Source organism: Anthonomus grandis, chromosome 7 (genome assembly GCF_022605725.1).
Source record: "Anthonomus grandis grandis chromosome 7, icAntGran1.3, whole genome shotgun sequence".
In the NCBI taxonomy this organism is placed as follows: Eukaryota; Metazoa; Arthropoda; class Insecta; order Coleoptera; family Curculionidae; genus Anthonomus; species Anthonomus grandis.
In genome coordinates this window covers 3,242,462-3,261,068 of record NC_065552.1, presented here as the reverse complement: position 1 = coordinate 3,261,068, position 18,607 = coordinate 3,242,462, and the positions used below count along the sequence as shown (strand labels likewise).

At 31.8% G+C, this 18,607-nt stretch overlaps 1 protein-coding gene across 2 annotated transcripts in view; it reads left to right on the top strand.

Annotated features, from left to right (window-relative positions):
• The window catches only part of LOC126739013 (uncharacterized), a 57,554-nt gene that overhangs the window by 35,747 nt on the left and 3,200 nt on the right, over positions 1 to 18,607 (top strand). For both annotated transcript variants that reach the window (XM_050444539.1, XM_050444540.1), the window contains exons 5-7: positions 2,647 to 2,928; positions 8,825 to 9,095; positions 9,402 to 9,655. In XM_050444539.1, coding sequence (XP_050300496.1) covers positions 2,647 to 2,928; positions 8,825 to 9,095; positions 9,402 to 9,655 — 807 coding nt within the window. The remainder of the gene's footprint in view (positions 1 to 2,646; positions 2,929 to 8,824; positions 9,096 to 9,401; positions 9,656 to 18,607) is intronic.

The window sequence follows — 18,607 nt, the reverse complement described above, 5'->3', positions numbered from 1 at the left end:
TACATTTACCCTTTTAGTGATTCTAACTCCCTTAATATTAATTTTCCGCCCCGTACTTATAGGAACTTTTTTTACTATTTTTAGGAGTACTTTCTGTATGTTAGAAGGAATATTATCGAAGTTGACTTCTTAGGCTTGAGTTTATTCTTGATAAAACCTGTTCTTCAATATTAATAGAAAAAGCAAAATTATCATTTGATTTGTGTCCAGTTTTTCAATGACATCTACATGTTTTTAAGATTATTATCTTTTTTAAGTTTATTAGAGAAGAAAATTGGAAAATTAGGAAATTGCTTTTGGTTTGTTTTTTTGGGAATGGCTTGGTCAATGTAGCCAGTGAACTTAAAATAAATTAAATTTATACATGTAAAATCATCGGCAAGTTCAACATCCGACTACCATGTAGAAGTCTCTCCTGGAATAATCATATTTCACATATGCAGACAAAATTGGACCTGTACATTTTTTAGTCGAGATACCTGCATATTCAATTCAATTTATTAGGTAATAATGCACAGTATATAAATACAATTGACATAAATGACACCTAGATACAGAGGTATCTCTGTGTGCCACATGATTCAAAACAAGACTTCAACTTAAATATACATAAAATATTGGGTTTGATGATGATGATTGTTTAGAATGATGTTTATGTATATGGTATGGTATGGTATATGAACAAAATGTTACAATAAAAATTGTCTTAATATCACTTATTTCACCTTTATACAATTCATTAGTTGAAAACAATTTGGGTTTTTTAAACATTATTTTTATGATTGAATTCTGTACAATTAAGTGCACCAATACTGTTTTCGTAAGCTGCGCCCCAGAGCAATATTCCATATCTTAGTAATGGTTCAATTAAAGCCTTATATATCAAAATTAGTATTTTCCTTAAAAGAATTTCTTTAAGAATATAAAAAATATGGATTAGTGCTCCATTTTTTTTTTTCAATATATTACATGATGATCCCATTTTAAGTTTTTATCTATGAATACACCTGTAAGTATTTAGTTGAATCAATCTGTTCAATAGAATTTTCTATATTGTTGACTTTGGAAATCTGGTCTACCGGTGTACTTTATAGAAAATGTAATGAACTTTGATTTTTTGCTATTTAGAGTGAGTTTAAAGGTGTCTAAAAATTTTTTTATTAAGGCCAGACCATGTTCAAATTTTGATTTAACACGTAATCTATCTCATTTATACCATTCATGATAGATATTAAATAGTATGGATCCCAGCACAGTGCCCTGTGGCACCCCAGTCCTTACAATCTCTGACTCGCTAATAGTATCCTGAATTTTGGTGTATTGTACCCTATTTGATAGGTAGTTCTTTAAGAGTAACAAAACGTTTCCTCGTATACTATATTTTTTCAGAACTTCCAATAAGTTTGAATGGTAGACTGTATCAAATGCCTTTGATAAGTCCAGGAATGCCACAAGGCACTTACTATTTTTGTCTAGATGTTTAATTATAGTACCCACAAGTTCATACATGGCATCCACTGTGTTCATACCAAAGGTAAACCCAAATTGATTTTTTGATAGAATATTGTTATGGTTAAGATAGGATGTCAATCTTTCTCAAAGAGATTTCTCAAAGATGTTGGCAAAGTTAGAATTGGTACTTATAGGTCTGTAGTTTTTCATGTGTTGTTTTTTACCTGATTTAAAGATGGGACTCACAGTGGATACTTTGAACTGGTGTGGTACTTTTCCACTTAAATATTAGATTTATAATATGTACTAGAGGTTCTAATAGGTATGAATGAAGAGACTTTATTACTTTTGATGTTATTCCATCCTTACCTGGGGATCAGTTATTTTTTAGGGAGCTTATATAATTAATTACATCATTTTTTGTCACAGGTGGTAAATACATAGATGCTTGGCATGCATTTTTTAGTTTAAATTGGACTGAGGGCTTTGCTACTGTATCTGCTATTTTAGAGCCTGCATCAATAAAAAAAGTATTAAAACTGTCGGCCAAATTTTTAGGATCTTCTATCTTCGTACCATTTTCCAGTTCAATGCATTTTATGTCTTCCTTTTTTTTATCTTTGCTTTCATTAAACGCATCATTAACAAAATTATATATTTTTTAAATATTTTTACTGTTTTGCTCAATCTTAGTTCTGCAGTATTCATTTTTTGTGTTTATGATTAATTTGTTGAGTTTATTAATAATCTTTATATTCTTTAAGTTTTTGGGGATTCGGATATTTACCTAGTGAAAGTTTTAGCTTATCTCTGGTCCTTATTAAAATAATTAATCCATTTGTTATCCATGGTTTGATTTTCCTAAATTTATTAGTTAATAGATCTAGATTTCTTTGCATTAACGAAACCTTGGCCTCAAACAAGACCAAGTATTGGACGTGCAATATCGAAATACGTAACACAGTATAGTTTTCTTTGGGTTACTATAGATTGCTCATTCCTTTTTATTCCACGTGCACTGAAACTTGCGCAATGCATATTCTCTGGCATTCATGAACATTTTTGAAAATACTTAAACTTCCGTATCTTGTTGTACGTTAAAAAGAACTTTAATTTATTTTCTTCCTATAATTACCAAGTATGTTAATTTTTTATTAACGTATTAATAAATATAAGTCAATACTTTTTTTTTAGTATAAAGACGCCTTCCTCTCGGCCAACCCGGACTTCCGCTGGTACAAACTTCCCGCACCACCGCTCCGTACGTTAACCACGCGTCCCATCATGGTACCGAAACCGGCCGTCTGCACCGCCGTTTCCAACGCGCCCCCGCCCACCCTGTTATCGGAATTCACCCCCGGCAAATTGGCGGATGAATCTCAGCTGGGCGGATTAACTTCGCTGATGAATAACAATTACAGTGGACCGAGGAAGATCGACGAGGAGGAGGAGGAGGAGGAGGGTCTTTGTTGTAAGGTGAGTGATGATTTACTATCATCCAATAGGAGGGACAGAGTATCTTATTTGAACGTGTCAATGTGAAATAGTGCCATTCATTATTTTAAAAATGAATAATCATTGAATTTCAAATCACTGGACAATGCATGGGATATCTTTTCAAAAAAATTATTCTATTTGCTTGGAACACATTTAAGTTAGATTACCATAGATTCCTTCAGGGTGAAGTACCATTATGCAAAGCAAAATAATAGACGAATGGTTTTGTGTTTACTTCACAATCTTTATTTAAAAAATTCCGACGCGTTTCGGTTGTTAAACCATTGTCAAGGGAAAACTATGTAAGTAAAAATATAAAAGGGTGTTATTAAATTAATAAATTAATTCAAAACATAGTAAAACTTACAATAACATTACAATACATTAATCTAAAAAACATCTCATTACCCCGTATATTTACAAACAATAACGGATTTTGGTTTAAAAATTCCAATGGGTACTACATTATACAGAGATATTTAATACTAGTACGAATAGAGACATCTAGAATTAAACGCGACTAACAGAACATTTTAAAAAACGATAAATTTACAGGAATGTGGTAAACTACTTAAATAAATTTACAATCTTGGCCGCTTCTCGGTAGTGGGCGTTAATTGGGTTCGTTCAGACGTTTAACTTGTGTATTTATTTCTAGTTTTCCTAATATATTTAATTTTTTGCTTTTATTTAGGTTATGCAAAAGTTTGAAATTGTCGTCTGTATTGAATGAATGATCTGTTTCTCTTAGGTGCATTCCAAAGGCGGATCTTTTATCATTAGGTGACTTCTGAGAGTTCGAATGTTCTTCAATTCTTAATTTGAAATTTCTACCAGCATATTTGGCTGGACAAGAGTCGCATGATAAAAGATAAACGCCACTGTTTTCTAATGGGTTTACAAAGTTTTTTAATCTTGAACAAAGGCTTCTTATATTTTGAAAGGACTTATACACAATTTTTAAATTGTTGTCTATGGAATTTTTTACATATTTCGGAGGTTGGTAAGGATGGATGGTCTGACCAAGGGGCTCATTGGAGAGAGACTGAAATAATATTTTATTGAACTTTTTTCTAATCAATGCTTAGAACGGTTTAACAACCGAAACGCGTCGGGATTTTTTAAATAAAGATTGTGAAGTAAACCTGGTCCCTTCACCTATTATTTTGCTTTACATTTAAGTTAGTTGCTTTACATTTTAGTTAAATATACTTAATTTATTGTTAGTGCCATGCAAATAATGTTAATATTTTATTTCTTACTGGCAATTAAGGTTAATTTCGAGTCATTTGTTTTTAATAAAAAATCAATACCAATTGCCTGCAATAACTCATTAAATTAACCGTTATTTATTTGAAAAATATTAGAAGTAGTCGGAATAAAACACTAGTAGTTTAGTGCGACGTTTCGCCAGTTTAATTCCAACTTCCCCAGGAACTGAAATAAAGACATGGATTTACATAACAAAAAAGGGAGAAGTCTCTTTTCTTAAACTAGGCAAGAATTACAGCCTTTCTTTTAATATAAATACAAAAAAAGGCAATGCAGTTGAAAGAATTAAAAACTTTATAATGGAAAACACAGAGTTCATAAACAAAAACAAAAAAAAAAACTATTACCTAGTTTATTTTTAATAGATGAGAAGATTTTAAAGAAAAAGACAAACTAATTAATAAATGAAGAGTATAATCTATAATAATTATAATAAAATACCTTGCATAAAGCTTAGTTATTTAAATGAATTATATTTATTTAAAAGGTTGGTATAGATATGAGTCAGGCCCAAGGTGTCCGTTCTTAAATTTACACTATCGCTCTAATGTCGGTATTTTGAAACGGGAAACTAACGATACTAAAGGAAATATTAGCCGAATCATTCACATATATTTATTTAAAGATAGTGTAAATTTAAGAACGGACACCTTGGGCCTGAGTCATATTTATAGCAACCTTTTAAATAAAAATAATTCATTTAAATAACTAAGCCCTATACCAGGTATTTCATTATAATTATTATACATTATACTCATTTATTTTTTAACCATAATTGATTAATAACTCTTAAATAATAAACCTAGTAATTAAACACGACGAAAATAAATGCTTTATAGGCCTACGGAATTCGTAGTTTTTTACTTTAATTATTTCAGTTTTTTTGACTACCGCATAGCTGTGACCATGGCGTAGATATAGGTCTTATCTTTTATCAGTTTGCGGCTTACATCAAGCAAGAGCACGTTTTGTTAAACTGTTTTATTATATGTGAATATATTCATTTAATTCATTTCATTTTATTGCTCTATAGCAACTCAATTAGCAAACAATATCCCGGATGTTACAATGAATCCTTTGCCAATTTGCATAATATGTCAGTTTGTAATACCTTCTATTTCTCCCCAGTAATTCCCCTTGAAGTTATAAATACATTAACTGAGATGAAAAAAAAATTCTTTTGGCTGGGGTGTTATTTTCATTGGGCTCAATGGGCCAACTCTCCCAGGTGCTATGGGTTAGTTGGCTCACCCATACTGGGTGAGACGGCCCACTAAAAAAACTTAATTTAACATCGCTTTTTTGATAAAATTTTTCCACATAGGTCACAGAGATTCAAAGTCAAAGTCAAAAAAGTTTATTACCAAAAAAATAGTTGTAAATATAATTAGCTACATGAGAAAATAAAATTGACAATTTTTGGTAAAAGGAACTGCTTCGCGATTATATAAAACCGATAGCGCAATTTGCGTGAAACAGGCCTTGAAAACATTATAAATAAACACAAAATTCCTAAAAAAAATTCTTAATTAACCTAAAAAAGAACAAAACTAAAACTAAAAAAGGGTAGAAACAAAAAATGGCAGAGCAATTTGGCTGGCATTCAAATATTTAGAGCAGCTTTCATGGAACCACCTTGTGCAGTGAATACATTGAATCCAGTCATCACTTTTAATTGTGAGTTTGTATATCTCACCACATCCAAGGCATTCTGTAGAATCGTCTTCTTGTGAGCAATTCTCAGATTCGGAAACATAGTCGTCTGATGTGTCAGTATCTGTGGATGAGTCGTCTTTATTTAATTTAAGTTTTTTCGCTCTTGTTTTTTTGGGTGGTTAGGTTTAATTTATTTTTCCCTTTTATGTTTTTAGTTTGTTCCTTTACACATCATGAATCATTTGACCCTTCATCATTATTTTTTTGTTTTTGCTTGTTTATAATCGTCATATTTTTTTTCAATTTCTTTTCGTTGCCCTTCTTACGCGCGTTAGCCAATTTTTGTTTTTGAATATTTTCCGGAGATGTTAGCACGCAAGCTACCTGTTTTGCTCTTTTTCGTGCATTTTCAATATTAGCTGATGTGCTTGGAACAGGCGAAAATTTGTTTAACAACAGTGTTCCGGGTGTGTCCTGATTTTGATCTTCATCACGTTCCGATGGTATGTTATTCAAGCCTGACGTTAACGTGGATGGTATTGCTTGTTCTTGTTTTGGCATTTGATTTTCATCATTATTAGCTCTATTTGCATCATTATTAACTGTTGCCGTATTATCTAAAATTTTTTTTTATAAATAAATAAAAATACGTTTGTTAGAGGCACTTACCCAAATTTATCATTTCCTCTTCAGATACCAAATATGCGTACTCTGGTATGGCTGAAGGATTAAAGGGACAAACACCTGTTGACCTAAAAGCAGATACAGCATTCTCAACTGTCGCAGCTTTCGACCACGCCTTAGATAGCAGCTGGCCAAATTGTAACCGGTTAATTTTCCTAGTTGGATTTGTTCTAATAAATGTGTTGCAAGCATTATTAAAGAAAGCTTTAAGGCTCTTAAAAAAACATCTATCTAAAGGTTGGAGAAACTGTGTGGTATGACTAGGCAGGCAAAGAGGAATAACACCATGTTCATCAGCGTATTCAAGCACCTCTGATGAGCTGCAATGGCTAGCATGCCCATCCAGTAAAAGTAGAACTTTTCCTTGCGGTTTACTTGGTATAAATTGATTTTTTAGCCAAGCAAACATTATATCAGAGCCAGGGGGCATTCCATCTTCAAACTCAGCTTTTTTTATTTTTCCCCTTGAATATACAAGTAGGTGGTATGTAATAACCTTCTGCATTACAACATGATATTACTGTTATGGTTTCTCCCTTCTCTGAAGCAGTGATTTCAGCAAAATTTTTTGAGCCTTTTGTAGCAATAACATAACCAGGTTTATTATTTAATTGTAAGCCCGTTTCGTCCATATTAAATATGTGACCAGCTTTGTTCATTATTTCTCCTTCGATTAATGTGGTTTCAAGTAAATTAAAATACACAGAAACACTTGTCTTATTCATTCCTTTACAACGAGCTAGTGACACCCCCTCAGCTTTTCTAACCCTTAGGTCGGTGTTTTCGTTTTAAAAACATAATTAACCAATCATACCTAGCTAGGTTTTTCTCTATTAAATGTGTGCTTAATTTTTTTTTGCAACTGCTCTGCCAAGTTAAATGCCATTGCTCTGACGCATTCACGAGTTGGTGCAAATCCATGTTTCTGTAATTTCTGGATATGTAGCTTAATTTTTTTCTCATTTTCAATACCAAGAACATAGTATGTAGAGAATCTTGTAAACCCCATTTTATATCAGAACAAAATTTAACTCTAGCATCAATTTTCATTTTGGAAACTGTATGTTTAATGCATAAGAAATACTCGTTCAGTTCTCTCCAAATACCCACTTCAGCCTTGACTTATAATTCTATTTAGTACCTTAGTAAGAAATTATTTAAAGTTGTATTAAATTTGTAAGTTTTCAGAGTAATTTTAATAAGTAGGTATATTCAAAGGGTAGGAATTGATAGTCTGAGTGTGTTAATATACAGATTTATCAAAGATACTATGTGTGATATTTTAGTTAATTCTGTATTACTACTTGTGGATTACTACTGCTTGTTAAGGTAATTAATTAGTTTGTCTTTTTAATTATTTTCGTTTTCTTTCAAATCGTATCATCTTGTAAAAATGAACTAAATACCCTTTTTTTTGTTTTTGCTTATGATCTCTGTGTTTTTCATCATTAAGTTTTTAATTTTTTCAACTGTGTGTCTTTTTTGTATTTATATTTGAACAAAGAATGTAATTCTTGCCTATTTTAAGGAAGGGGACTTCTCTCTATTTTGTTATATAAATCCATGTCTTTATTTCAGTGCCTGAGGAATTAAACTAGCGAAAAGTCACATTAAACTACATATAGTGTTTTATTCCTACTTCTTAAGTTATCCTAACATTTTGCAAAGAAGTTAATTTAAGCAGACGAAACTTACTATAATTATAATAATAATAATAAGACGTTTATTAGTCACTAAGAAATTACAGCAATTAAGCACAAAGAATACTAATAGGTAGGTGTATTAACTTTTACAAAATTTCAAATATTACAAAATTCCACTAAATATTGAGTATTTCATCATTTACCAATAGCAACAAAAATCGAAGAATTTGTAACTAAATAAAAAAGTTAATAATGCAAGGTGACCAACAGGCCATAATATGCAGATTTACAGAGATATCCCTTACACAAAAGGCTCTCTGAATTCTGTTGAGGCCAAAAAAAAAACAATAATTTAAAAATGTAATAATAAATATTCTGCTGAAAATTATTGTTTATGTATCACATGCCTTGGGTTCCACTAAATCCATCCTCATGAATTCAATTTACAATTGAATAACAAAATAAAAATTATTTTTTTAACCGCATTTAATCTCTACATCTCAACTAACACTTACCTTGCCCTCTTTCTATCATGCTTTTTTAGTCTGAATCTGATAAACTAACAACGACAAGTGACTTTTTGTCTCTTTTATGCTCGCTAATTGAAAATTCGATCTTAGATGGAAGACAACAACAACGAGGATCCGGAGCTGTACCATCGGACTGAGCAGATGCAAGAAAAAATCAAGGAAATATTCTCGAGTCCCACCTGCTTATCGAAACCGTCCGCCGTACCCCCGAAACCGATAAAAAAGCGAATATTCGAGCAGTACGTCGACGAGAAAAACTGCTCGAAGAACATTTTCGAGGAGAAAAATGACGACTCGAATTTGACGCAACAGGATCTGCTCAATCGGGTCGTGGACGGGATCTTCGCACACGATAAAGATGGTAAGATGAAAGATAATTAATTGAATGATTTAAAAAAAAATGAACGGTGATTTTTAACGTTTTTAAGTATGAAAAATAGTAAATTATTTATCATAGCAGTGGTTTTTTTTTAGTGAAGGGCAGCCAACATTCAAATCAATAAAAATTTTATCACAACAAAAAACAATAAAGAGATAAAAAGACCTTTAAAATATTGCCCAACACCAAAAGGTGACCTCCCCCATGTTCATTAATAACGTTAACATAATATTTTAAGAGCATTTGGGATCCACAATAAATAATTTGACTTCCATTTTAACATTTCAGAACCGAAAGAGCAACGTAAGGCTGACCGTATGTGCAAAGGGAAACGTTACGAACGGTTCATGGTCGAGGGAAAACTGTTGGGGAACAAACGGGACACGAAACTGACTCAGCATCACAGATCGACGGGCAGAATCGATTCGCATATTTCGCACTCCGAGTTGGGTTTGGGGAAGTTCAACTTGGAAAATACTATCAAGAGGCTCGCGGAACGGACCAACGTTAAAATCGATTACGATGAAGAGTTAAAACCTAAGGTAAATAAAAAATATATTTCTTTTTACACACAAAAGTTTAAGGGTGTTTATTTACATATCGTTCACTTTTTTCAGAAATCGAGATATTAGCGCCATCTTTTTAAGTACTTAGATATGTATAATTTGGTGTAATGATTTAAGCAAGTACAAAAATTTTGTCCGCTCATTCACACACTGATACAGATAACAAACCTAATATAATTCTTTATAGTGACGGGTGTGGTGCACAAAATCGCTAATATATTTTGGCTAATGCACTTTTAAACTTGCCACTTCAAAATAATATCTGCATTATTCAAAAATACTTAGAACAAGGCTATACAAAAATGGAGTGCGATTTTACACAGTCCTCAATTGAAAGAAGGATTTCCGGTAAAGTTATAAACGTACCAGCAGACTACGTTTATTACGCAAAAACTGCCAAAAGCCTGACGAGGTTCAATATTTAAATCACGGTTATTTTAAAGATATTTCTAAACTGAATTTTTTGAATAAATAAACTCCGTCCTGGATATAAAAAAGGCGGTCCCGAGGTTCGGGATATAACAGCCCCAAAAATATAAACCTGAAGGATCAGTTGAATTTAAATTGTGCCATTCTGAAAACTTCCAAATGTTACGTGTTAGAATAAATCAAAACTTAAAATGTACATCAATGAATCAAGACTATACCAAAATAAACTAAAAATAAAACGAGAAAAATGTGAGCATCTTGTCATCTCTCTGAATCCCCATAATGTACCTTGGCACACAATTAACAATCATTTTATGACTTCCTTGAACATGAATAGGTTAGAACATATCCGTCCTTTGAAAACGGAGTTTTTACTTGTCGCAATAAATATTATAATATATTTTTTTATATATTCCTTTTATTTTTATGTTTTTTTTTAAATAAAAAAGGACTTCTAATAAATTCCCAAATAATTTTTTATATCTTGGTACTTTTTTATGCTTCTTTTTGTAATAATTATATTTTATTTTTTTTTACTTTAGTATGTACTGTTTTTTATATTAATCAGGAATTATTAACTTACAAAAAATATGGTTAACAATGAAATAAAAATTAAATTGCGTAAAGATCGTGACGAAATAACGACTGAGAGTCAATTGGTTTTACTAAAAATCCAATTTTTTGTCGATGCTGATTATAACACTTATATTAAAGTCTCAAAAGGCAAATTTAGAAAAGTATAAATCGAACAGCAGAAACAGTCTTAGTTTTAAATTATCTCTTGTAAAATTTACCTTTTTGGCACTTTTCATATGACTGTGACGATATGTAGATCCTCGAAACGCCAATAATAAGTTGCATCTTTGGCCAATTTGTGTCGCTGCAAAGACCTAATTCTTTAAAATTTCATTTTAAGGAGTCTCATGATACAAATGAAATTAAAAAATTATCAGAATTTAAACGTCAGAAAACAATAAAAGAAGCAATGGCGACTTAGCTTAGTAAAATAAGGAATATTCTATAAAATAATTGATGCCAAAAATTGCTAATGCAGTTTTAAATACCTTCACTTGCATATATTTAATCGGAGTTGTCCGACGAATTTGTTATGTGCATTATTCTTCGCCAGGTTTTTATGCGAATATCTCGGTTAATATTCAACGTAGACTGAAGGTACTAATACGTCCAATTGTTCATGATGAAATTTCCTTCGAATTATGTTGATCGAAAAATTTCTAGATATATATTTATTTATATTGTTTATGATAATAAAAATGTGTTATTAAGTATATTGGTACAATCTGGAAAATTTTTCGATTATTCGAACCAGTAAACGCCGCAAAAATAGTGTGTGCAAAAATGAAGGTAATGTCCGGTCGATATCCAGAAACCAAAATCAAGAATGCAGTATACGTCTAAACTTTTTTCTATAATATATAAAATATAAAAAACATGGTCAGCACTAAGATCGTTAAATGTCCTAAGCTCAAGTGATAGCAAGTTATCACCTAATTTAACAGATCCAAACTTAATAAGCCAGCATTTTTCTCAATTTTTTAATAACAGATCTAACGACTGTGATGAAACTATAGAATTTTACGAAAACAACAAATTCAGCGCATCGAAAAAATTTAAGCTTTCCATGTGTTCTATAGAAGATGTTCATAAAATTATTCAAAACATGAAAACTACTGCTTGCGGCACAGATAAAATCACATCATCTATGTTAAAATATTGCAGTCCATTTATTGATCCGTACATAACTAATATTATTAACAGTTGCATAGAACAAAATTATTTTCCTCAAAGTTGGAAAACTGCAATAGGAATACCTTTACCAAAATCAAAAAAGCCAGAGACCTTCAATGACTTACGCATTATAGCAATTTTACCTGCCATTTCGAAAATAATGGAGAAAATTTTATACAGCCAGATGTACTCATATTTAAATGATAATGGTATGATCTCAGAATTGCAAAACGGGTTTCGTAAGGGGTATTCCACATCCTCCGCCTTGGCTGTGGTAACTGATGATATAATTGAGGCACTGGATCATGGACTTGAAAGTATTCTTATACTATTAGATTACTCCAAGGCATTTGACACTATAAATCATCGACTCTTGTTGGCAAAGCTAAGATATTACGGTTTCGACGTCGACTCACTGTCACTCATCGCATCATACTTCTCTAACAGATCACAAAAAGTGTTTGTTAATGGTGTGTACTCAGAGTCTAGTGTCATACTATCAGGAGTACCTCAGGGCTCTATCCTTGGCCCCCTTTTCTTTATTATTTACACTTCTGAACTTATAAGCTCTCTTCATGTCGGAAAGATACAAGCTTTTGCTGACGATACCCAGTTGTACTATCACTTCTCTTCAAAAGACTTTGTTACTTGTAACGAAACTATCAATCATGAACTAAACAACCTAAAAGATCTCTCTAAAAAACATGGCCTTCAACTAAATCCATCTAAATCAAAACTTATGCTGTTTGGCAAAAGAAATCAAAACGAATATTTAAAAAATAATATTAAAATCAAAATAGATGACCAAATATTACCATTTTGTAATTCTGCTCGTAATCTAGGTGTTATACTTGATTGTCAGCTTAATTTCTCCGATCATATTAAGTTACTTCTACAAAGGTCATTTACATCGCTTAAGCAACTATATTCCAATAGAAACCTTTTAGGTACCAAGTTAATGGAAATGTTATGTGAAACTCTTGTACTTTCTCACTTTAACTATGCTGATTTTATTTATGGCCCTTGTCTTCGTCAAGCAGAACAATATCGTATTCAAAAGGTGCAGAATACATGTATTCGTCTAATTTTTAATTTAAGAAAGTCAGATCACGTATCACATAAAATTAATGAGTTGAACTGGTTAAATATGTCAAATCGTAGAACTCAACATTTAGGTCTTTTTATGCATGGTTTAATTACTAATTCAAAATTCATATCTAGATCTCTAAAAAATAAATTTAAAACCAATTTGAGCGTCCATGATATAAATACCAGAAATAAATTTAAATATATTATTCCTCGACATAATACAAGAACATACAAGAAGTCTTTTACTTATAATGCGATTAAAACATGTAATTCCTTGCCAAACAATGATTTACTACTTTATAATTTTACTAAGTTTAAGTCAGGATTTAGGTTGTATTTGTTTAGAGAACAGTTGAGCTCCTATTCTTTAACTCACTAGTATGGTGTGCTCCAGAGGTAACATGATGGTTCTTTACGATTGCATACAGAGGTATTTGTTTGTGTACAGTCTTGTTTTGGTGCAGGTTGTGAGTTTTATATCTCCTCCGTGTTGGGTATAAGTATTTTTTTGGTGTGAACAATTGTTTCTTTATAATATTTCATCTTTATATTATTTTTCTTATTATTATTATGTATGATTACCGAAATTTATTTATTATTTATTAGGGTTAAGTTTGAGTAGCCTTAGGCTAGACTTCGCCTTTTTTTTTCATTTGTAATATTTGTCAATCTATTGTTTTTTTTTTGAATAAAAGACGATTATTATTATTATTATTATATAGTAAATATGTAAACGGATTTCAGATCATTGTAAACCTTTACAAATGAAAGTTTTTCGATTATATTTAATCTATGACGATGGTCTTGAAGACAGCAGGATAGAAAAAGAACAGTTTAAAAAAGCTTTAATAAATTATAAACTCACAGTTGAATTGGTATTGCTAGATAGAATTTGCAATAAAGTGTTAATTGTTTATAAGATTCTTTTCAAGAAAAATTTATTTCAACATTTATTATGAATTGAGCCCTATACTGTTGATGAGTGCCTAAATAGTTCAACTAAGTAGTACTGAACTGTGTTTATTTTTAAAAAAATCTGTTTTAAAATTGTCTTAATTTGCTGTTTGTGTTAATATAAAATTTTAAGAAAAACGTGATAAAAATATACATATTAAGTCAAAAAGAATTTTTAAAAACACATTTTTAATAATTACTATATTAATAAGTTGCAGTAGTATTTTTGCAAAAGTTAAATGTAATTTTTTTTTGACACTACTTATTCAAGTAACTGATTTTTTATTAAATTTTGTATGTTTTTTTTTAAATAAAGATATTATCTGTATCATGTGTTTATTCACGGAGTGCCAACTATTGATATTTGCTTGTTTCTTACTTTATCCAAATTGTCGGAGAACTTGGTCGAATCTTACTTAATAAAAACAACATCCCCTGTACAGATTGCCCAGGGAATAGTCGTAGACTTCACGCATAAGACTTCATTAAACAAAGAATTAATTAATCTATCTACTAATGCTAAAATATATAGTTTTTTTATTTAAAAAAAAAAAAACATTATTACATTTTTTTATCTCAAAATCCTTCATATCTACAATAATACAGATAGCATAATCATGTTCTACTAAAAAACCATATTAAGATAAGGTTTACTTTTTAAATATGTTAATAATGGAGATACTGTTAAATATAATAACAAGATAAAATATAAATAAATAAAATCACTCTGTAGAATAATGCAAAAACCGCGAGACTCTGCTATCTCATATACACGTTCGGCGGTTGAAAAATTTCGAATATGATTTTTGCGTAATGCGTAAGAAGGAGACGGAGTAGAGCGAGAACAAACTTGGCTCCGCCCTGGGCGGCTATCGCGTCGTCGTTGCGCTTATCAGTCCGGTTAAAGTTCGGTTGCAATTCCTCGCATACCTATGTACGTGTTAGCCGATCATGTTTACAATTTATTTCAACCTTTGGTAGGAAGATGGATGCAGTAATAAAATAAAAATGGTTTTCACTGTTGATCAAAAGATTAATATCATTAAATGGTATTGTCATGCGGATAGTGCAGAAGAAGTTGTCGGCCGTTTTATATTTGCATATCCTGATCAGCAAGTCCCTACTGCTAAAACAATTTATAATATCTGGCATAAGTTTGAGCAGTCGGGATGTGTAAATCGGTGTGCAAAATGTTCTAGTGGCGATCAGGAACCTCGTCGAACACCTGACGCTAGGATTGAAAAGGAGGTCAAGGTGTGTGCTTTTGTGGAAGTAAGTGAACCTTATTCTAGCTCCCAAATTTCTGAAGAACTTGATATTCCAAGTCGTACAGTGCGTGATATTTTGAAAAGAAATAAGTACAAAGCCTATAAAATTAAAAACACTCAAGAAATTTTTCCAGAAGATCAAATAAAACGCTTGGAGTTTTGTGAAACCTTAAGAGAAAAAATTGATCAAAATGACGACTTCACAAGTAATATTTTATTTACAGACGAGTCATCTTTTTCTCTTCTAGGTCGACATAATTCTTCAGTCGTGAGATATTGGTCTCGGGAAAATCTACATTTGAGTGTACCATTACGAACTCAATACCCGCAAAAGGTAAATGTTTGGGCTAGTATTTTAGCCAATCACATTGTAGGGCCTTTTTTTATTGATGCTACCTTAAACTCTGAGAGATATTTACTTTTATTGCAACAAAATATTATACCCGCTGTACGAAACTTGGATGTTAATTTTGAGGAAATTTGGTTTCAACAAGACGGATGTCCCGCTCACAACGCTAGACAAGTGCAGGACTACTTAACAAACACTTTTCCTGAACGGCTTATTTCCACAAGAGGTACCATACCATGGCCTCCGCGATCTCCAGATCTGACGCCTTGCGACTACTTCTTATGGGGCTATTTGACGGAAATTATTTACCAACACCGACATGAAAGAGCCGTTAATTTAGACGAATTGCGACTTAGAATTATTAATATTTCTAGGTCCATTACACCTGAAATGTTAGCCAATGTACGTAGAGAATTTTACGTCAGATTGGGATACTGTGAAGCCCAACAAGGAGGTGTATTTGAACACCTTATTAAATAATCCATTTAATTAGAATTATTATTTAGTTTAAGAGTTATTTTTCATTTTATTTTAGAATATCGTATTTAGTTTTCACCAAAGGTTTTTAAGATTTGAGCATATTAAAGTTGTTTTTTTGACTTGCGATTATGAGCACGTTAAAAAACAACATAAATTTTTATCTTTCGTGTGCGCGCAAAATTCCAATACTTGATTCGAGGCTGACCTACCCATCTCCAAGCGCTTGCTAAACATCACTGCGAGCAAGCCGAAATTAAATTCACATTGGGAGCGGTACGGAGAATCGGCGTCGCTATCGATGGGAGGTTACCGATGCAGTCGTTCTCTGTCTACTCTCTATCTATTAGGTCTAATACATTAAAACTCAATTCGTAAGATTCAACTCGCCAAACGTGTAAAGCAACCCAGTGACCTAAGAGAGTGTTCGAATTTGGACACCCCGTACATGCAAGTAAATATCTAGATATGAAACATCTGATGCATTAAACATTATTAAGAATATTTGTATGTAGATATAATAAATTATTAATACTTATATCAGCTTTTTAATTTTAACTAAAAAAAATTGTCAACTAATTCCACAATATTATATATTAGTGGCCAATAAAATAATTGAAAATGTTAACAAAACAATTTCACCAACAAAATATACCATAAGAAAAAAGTAGTAATCAAGTCAATGAAACAAGAAAAATTTGAACACAACACAAATTTCGCAGCAGACAGTGCCAGAAACTATAAATTATATTGTACACCTATGATTAAAACCAGATTTAAATGCGAATCCCATACCTGTTGTGAAATTCGCAAAATAGATGGAAGAAAAAATCTGCTGGTAAGGTTCCACCCACTTTGACCCCAAAATTGCGTCGTGTAGACCGTTCTTGCCGCTTAATAGTCAACTGAAAACGTAATATACCTTAAAAATTTAATTAAAACTATTGATAGTATAAAACTATGAAACTAACAATAATATCTAGATATTTTTAGCGAAATTAGTCCTATTAGAAAGAAATTTTAAGAACCACTGATATTATAGTAATCTCATTGTTTTTCAAATGTAGATATTCTAAACCTCGTGGTAACCCTGGTACAAATTCAACTAACATATTGTTGGAAACGTCTAGCTCATATAGACCCAATAAGTGTCGAAAGGTGGCCAAATGATTGTATGAAACGTTAATATGCTCCAAAGTTGGTGTGGGGCGAATGCTGCCGGTTCTATATCCTTCAGTTCGTTTCCACTCAAGTCTAGTTTTCTTAACGGTAAGTCTTGCAGGAAGTTCGGTTCGAGACGCCTAAAAGCTATAGTTAGATCTACTTTAGGTGATTTTTTTTTTAAACTTACCTAAAATAGTTTAGTGACAAATCCAGTCCTTTCAGATCCGGGAGGTTCCACAAGGGCGGCTAAAGTGTGTTCGATAAAGAATTATTTTTTATTCTTAATTCTCTTAAAAGGCTGGCATCGCTACAAAAGCTTCTCTATCAATAAGGTGGATATTGTTGTGATCTAAGTTAAAATGCTCCAAGGTAGGATGACTTCTTGATGAGCCATAAGGGATTGCCTCGAGATGATTGTAGCTCATATCCAGAAACACTAACCTTAATTAAATTAATTGATATTTCATGTTAAAAGTATATTTTATACAGAGTGGTGCATCAAGAATGTAACAGAGGCATTTACTAGCAGTTTAATTTTTTTTTTTGAAAAAACGCTGAGATCCGTCGATTTTATTTTTGAGGACAAGTTTGGTGAAAAACACGTGCAGCCCTCTGGAAAGGAGAATCGAGTAATACCTTATTTGAAAGGTCTTTCAATTCCCTTTATAATGATCTAAAATTCATGCACTTCAATTCAGTGGTTTTGGAGACTTATTGATTTAAAGCTTAAATAAATCTAATACATCCATCATTAGTGGAGATCAATACATTTGGCGAAAAGGAAAGTAGTTTAAAGATAAAGAATGAACTAAACAGTCAGAAAAGTAAATGTTGGAAATGACCACCATGACTCTCCATGCAGTAATAAAGATTTTGCTCAAAACGTTGCCGCATATATTGCAATATTTGAGGAGTTATTTGAAGGCACTCATTTAAAATTCTTTATCGCAATCTTCTAACGATGTTGGCTGAGTAGGAAAGATTTTGCTTTATAAGTGACTCCAAAAAAAAAATCCAAAGGTTATAAATCTGGCGATTTTAGGGGCCATTCAACTCTTCTACCAATCCATCGATCTGGAAACATATGATCTAAATATTGTCGAACGCGTAATGTGGTGGGGCACCATTCTGTTGGAACTGGTTTTTAATTAAGGCAGTTAATGCAGGATCTATGACGTCTTCCAGTAGTTCCAAGTGTTGAATAATAAATGTTCATCGTTTATAATTCGTTCCCTCAAATTTTCACAAAATTGTAATCGCCGATCAAAATCGTCTTTATTAAGTTCTTATACTACTAGTCAACTAAAGTGTCTTGGCCTCTGAGATGCGCAAATAAAGAAGTGAAAGAGTCAGGGTGCGAGGAAGATGCAAAACATAAAAATCAATAAATCGAGGCTCATGTACTATGTGTACATCCAGCATATTTGACGCGCTTAAAATTTTATTTCA